The sequence below is a fragment of the Austrofundulus limnaeus genome, unplaced genomic scaffold, assembly GCF_001266775.1.
Source record: "Austrofundulus limnaeus strain Quisiro unplaced genomic scaffold, Austrofundulus_limnaeus-1.0 Scaffold2, whole genome shotgun sequence".
In the NCBI taxonomy this organism is placed as follows: Eukaryota; Metazoa; Chordata; class Actinopteri; order Cyprinodontiformes; family Rivulidae; genus Austrofundulus; species Austrofundulus limnaeus.
Window position 1 is genome coordinate 3,457,641 of NW_013952404.1, and position 5,645 is coordinate 3,463,285.

The window sequence follows — 5,645 nt, forward strand, 5'->3', positions numbered from 1 at the left end:
GAGAGAGAGAGAGAGAGAGAGAGAGAGAGAGATGGTCCAGGAGGAGAGAGACAGACAGACCCCTGCTAAGACTGGGATTATAGATAGCACAAAACAGTGAAGCATCGTGAATAAAAACAGCCTGAACTGGCTTCAAACTGTGACAAAGGCCTGTTTTTTTTCTCCGTCTGGGCGTTAAAGACGTGCAGGAGAAGGGAGGCGATGAGCTGGCGCAGAGGTGTGTTATTGTTGACACAGACGGAGAAGAATGCCTGGACAGTTTTCCTCTGTTCCTGTGACTGGATCCACTTCTGTGGTCTGGACTTTGTGCTTAGAAGCTATTTCAGGTCTTTGCATGTGAGCTGTGTCGTGTGTTGAGACAAGCTTTGCGTCTGCTCCCTGTCCTCCAGGTCTGAACTYATTAAGCAGAACACGTCCTACTGCTTTGCATAAGCCACAAATAATTTGTTTCCAGTCAGCATAAGCACTGAGGCTCTGCTGCCTCCTTCATATTTTACTCTTTTTTTCCTGAATGACTCTTGTTATAGAGCTTCCATCCATTTAGTGTTTAGAAATTTGCACAATAGATAAATAATACTGTGAATTTAATAACCATAATGTAAAAATTAAAGATATTTCAGGCAAGGGATGAAAACAGTGTTTTCCCAGTTAAAGCGCCCACTGCGAATGTATGGAGTTCCTCAAGGCTCCGTTCTTAGCACTGTCCTGTTGTATGATATGTTGTGGTTGATAAATTGAATTTTAGATAGATTTTATCAATTGAATGAATTTAGTATAAACAGTAAGAGAATCAACAGGTCTCAGTTCAGTGTTAGTGTTCTTTTCTAGAACTAACTTCCTTGTATACTATGACATTGGGCTGGGATCAGGTTTKCTTCATTGTAAAAACGCATGATTTGTGGCCATTTTGTTCAGGTCTCCAGAACCAGAGGCAGGCTCGTGGTGAAATGGTAAGATTTATTTGTCTGAAAATAAAGATTTTAGATCTGAGAACTGAATTGGTTTCTTGCACATAATTTGGGCTTTCAGTTCAACACTGAATGTCTCTTAAAAAATCTTAACAAAAAATACCTTTATTGACTCTCCCATCCATCAATACAAGATTTTAGAAAACATTATTAACTAAGACTTAGAAAGTGGCAATACAAAAGTTTATTATAACAATGTGTGTTGTGATTGAAGTTAAAATTGTCCTTAAAATGTTTTCAATACATGGTCCTTTATAACAAGACTAAAAATGTAATACATTGTCAGTAACTGGTTTGTTAACAGTGAATTATGCCCTTGGATCTTATGCTTCTCTTTTTATCAGCTGTCCTCTGGGATGAGTCTTCCTGATAAGGCCCATCGGTACACTGTTATGTTCCCTTCAATTGCCTAATCAGGGGAGATGGTGAAATCAATGCTGTGGATGGATCCTAACAGGAATCTGAAATGAACACCAAAGACATGGGATCAATGTGAGTCTTTGTCCGTGTGTGTTTCTGCATGTGAGTGTGAAAAGCCGGAGAGGTTCGACCTTCGGCAGGTCAGCAACACTCGCTGCTGGTGCTGGATTGGATCGCTTTTGGGAAAAGATGGGGGGGGGGGTGTGTGTTAATTAAAGGTCGAAGAGTTTACATTAAGGTTCAGCCTCCAAAAGCCATTTTACTAAACTTTTTTTTTCTTTTTAAACCAAATCAATCTATCTATTTGCTGAAAAGAAAACTGAGCCTGTAAGATCAATCATAGCCACCATGAAAAATGTGCGAGTTAAAGTGAAGGAACATTGATTTAGTTCACTGCAATTACATTGGAAACCAAAGGCAATAAAAAAACATCTAGATGGAGATGGCAGAGGAGGATGAGTCCCGGCGATCTGAGAGATAAGATAAGCAGAGAGCTGAAACAAAACCACATGGATGAGTAGTGAAGACGAGGGGCTTGTCACCGTCTCTTCGCCATCTGGTCCCCATCACCTCCGCCATGACTTCAGTGAAGTCACTCTGGGGAGGAGATGGTACTAATTACAGACCATATTGGAGACATCTCCTGAATAGGGAGATGTGGGCTCACTTTCAGGCCTCTTTTTCAGTAGTCTACAAWAATCAGTGGGTTATGAACCTAAAKGATCATCACCTTTGCCATCAAGGTCGAGTCTGTTTGTGTTCAAGGTTGCAGGTAATTCATTAGGCAYTGAGCCTGTCCTAAAAGAGGGGTGCAAAGTGAACTCCACTGCTTATATTGTACCTCGACTTTGTGAATGTGTGGCTGGAAGAATTTATCACGTTTTAGGGCTTTTCTGTCACATCAGCGCTGGCTCTCCTTTTATTTCTTTATCAGGACCGGAGACGGCTCGGGCACTTTCCCAGAATGTGTCAGAGCTGGGCGAGCGCAACGCTTCATCCATCACTGGAGCCAGCTCCACAGGCTTTTCATTTTACTGAGGAGGCCAACTTCTAAAGCCACGCTCATTAAGTCTTCACATCCATGTCCCAGTGCCTGTCATTTGGCCTACACATCAACAAAAACACTCTTTCATTTACTCTGTTTCTCCTTTTTCCTTCTTTTTTTTTCAACTCATCGTTTTGTCTTCGTTTCTCCACGTCTGCTCGCCATCACTCCATCACTTCTCTCACTTCTAATGAGGTGAGAACTTGTTTTGAAAATAATGACATGATGTCAGGGTCGAGGCTGGAAATGAAACACACATTTTGAGGATGGGTTTGAGCTTTTTACTGTTGCTCAATAAAACAAAACATCGCACTGCCGCTTTTAACGGAGCAYGCTGCTTTGATTCTGAAAGGCAAATAAAACAGGAAAAATGCTGCTGAAGTTTTCAGCAGTTTAGAAAAACATTTCTGGAAAACTTCGAATTAATAGGCTGACCAACTAAAATCAGGTTCCTGCTCTGTACCTACTCTTCAAAATGCAGTTTGTGAAGTCACAGGATTGTTCACTGTTACTATTTTGGAACTGACTGGAYACCTCAACAACTTTTTCCTTTCCCAAATATTAATAAAAGTGGTTTTGATATCAGTGCCAATCATTCCATATTTTCCCTAAAAGGAATTTCTGGAGGAAGGAATTTAACATTTGTTTTGGTTCTGTTAAAAACAGTAGAGAAACCACAAATTTTCATCCATCACACAGYGGTGTCAGGTAGCTAAAGATCAAACTTACTTTACGTACAGAAACCTCCATGTTGCTTTTGTATGTTTTGTGTTATTGTGCTGTCGAGTAACTTTGCTTGGATCTGGCTGGGTCTGAACCAGTAATACTTATTTTTACACTTCTGAATTTATTCAACTTATTTTGACATCTGTCAAATCATTGAAAAAACTGGTGACACGGTGACACTGCCATGCATGCCCAAACGTCACACTGCGTCTAATATTTTGCAGRTGTTCCTCTGATTATAAGCCTTTCAAATCTTTCTCAATACTTTTTCTTCCTGTACATGACCGGGTGACTTTTCAAAATGATTCCCAATCTGACCTTTTTCTTCCCAAAACTTATGTGTGTTTACAATTTGCTCTTCAGCTCCTGTCCACTCTCATCTGTTCCCAGTTTTGCCCAGGTGTAAATACAAATTTAGACCTTTAGCCTGTTTAATTGATAAAGGAAYAACCAGCCCAAATGTGATGATAAAACACTGCTTGAGTCATAAAAGAGGGGKTTTTACATTTTAAAACTACAGCACACTTTTCACCAGTTTAAAAAATCTTAAAGCTGCTGTTGTTTCATTTGATTGTATTTTCAGTAAAATTTGATTTTAAAAAGCTCAGTGTTCAAATAACAACAGAATTTAACATTAACATTGARAAATTTGATGTTTAAATTTATTGGCCTTGTCAATGCTTGCTGTAACACAATTATTATGAGCTTGACTAACATAAGACTGGTACAGCTGTCTTCCATAGTTTTTTTTGTCTTTGTTTATTTTTGTGTTCTTGGATTTTATTGTATGGTTGATCTGCTTCTTTTGTCTTTGTTTTGTGGACCTCGAGTCTGTAATAAAAGTTTGATTACACTTCATCTGAGAAATTACATTTTCTCCAGCTCATTGCTAATCATGCTGTAGATGATGGSCAGAGTTCGGTAGTAAGTAGTTAAAATGAGAAACCTTTTGAAAATGTACTTTTTGGAGTGTTTTTACTATGCTGTATTTTTACTTTTACTTGAGTAATTTTATCATAAAGTATCGCTGCTCGTACTTTAGTCAAAGTTCTGGATACTCTTGTTTTCACAAACAAAATCACCAGACACACACCTGTACCGTAGTTTTTGTTAGTTCTATAAATTTTTTATTGAAAGAAACTGATTTGTGAAAAAAAAATTATTTTCATTTTGATCTTTAAATTACCAAAACTTCCACATAGCTTTATGTTTTGGTCCATCTGATGATGTAATTTTCAAATATTTAATAAAWGATGTCTTGATTTACGACTTAAGTCGCCTTTTAACCAAATACTCTTACTTGAGTCATTTCTTGAATGGCTACTTTTTATTTTTACTTGAGTAAAAATATGTTGAAGTAGTGCTACTTTTACTTGAGTACAATTTTTGGGTACCCCACCTCAGATGAGAGGAAGTAGTTCTGTAAACCTTGCTCTAATTGCAACCACTGTGATCACACACAACCAAGATTGGGTTTTACCATCTGATTAACATGTCATTGTTGCAGAGCAAAGATTTTTTTTTTACTTGCATCAGTCTGTCAGTAAAGCTGCATTTAGGTTAACATGCGTTGTGAATGTGGTGGTGTTTTCTGGGCGAACGTTTGTCTACGTCGGTTCGTTAACTCTCAGTCCCAAGTGAGAGTATTAGTTTGAGAGGTCATCCCTCAGCAGGCAGTTTATTTACACTCCTCTGTAGCTGGGAGGAGCTGACAACCCTTCTTGAACGGGCTCTTTGTCGCTCGTTTTTTGTCTCTTATCCCTCTCCACCAGTCGTACATCCATCCAGGAAGGAAGCAGTTGTTGCGAAAGACTCTGCTGCTCAGTTTCATTATCTGCCAGCTCACAGTGAAAAACAGCCACAAAGGCGATGGGGGGGGGGAGCGGGGGTTATCTGTCCTTCAGTGGGTGTTCTCGGAAAGAACCAAGCATTTAGTTTGGAGCCTTATTTTCACGAGTGCAGCATTTTACTGACTCTTATTCACTTTCTGCATTAGGCTTTTTTTTCGTAGAGCTCTTTAAGGTGTTTACATATGGAACATATTGAATTTGTTACTGCACCTCAGTCTTATTTCCACTTGGCTCCTGGTAAATAAAAGGATAGACTCTATAACATTAAACCAGTTTTCTTAAATTAGATGATAATTAAACCAATTACAATCTGTTTATGGGTCTGTGCGAGGGTTATGGCCACTTTGGGCATGCCATTGAACAATAAGGATCTTGTTTGGCTGCTGTTTGAAGCGGTTTGGCGGCTTTTAAAGCGCTGCCTTTTTGAAGCTGTGTTGGGCCCTCGGCCTAAACCATGAGCTCCTGGAAACCCATGGGAAGCATTATCAAATTTAACACAAAAACACACATTCTGGTTTTAGATTTTGTCAACCATATCCTCTGTAGTAGGCCACCCTCAATAAAAACATGCTGTCATTTTTTTTTGGGGGGGGGTGGGGGCCTCGGCCTAAACCATGAGCTCCTGGAAACCCATGG

General features: G+C 39.3%; 1 protein-coding gene across 1 annotated transcript in view; it reads left to right on the forward strand.

Moving 5' to 3' along the window:
- The first annotated feature begins 1,397 nt into the window (after positions 1–1,397).
- Positions 1,398–5,645, forward strand: part of syf2 (SYF2 pre-mRNA-splicing factor) — a 47,479-nt gene continuing 43,231 nt past the window's right edge. Inside the window, exon 1 of the mRNA XM_014011089.1 lies at positions 1,398–1,460. Within this exon, the coding sequence (XP_013866543.1) occupies positions 1,435–1,460 (26 nt within the window). The 5' untranslated portion in view covers positions 1,398–1,434. The remainder of the gene's footprint in view (positions 1,461–5,645) is intronic.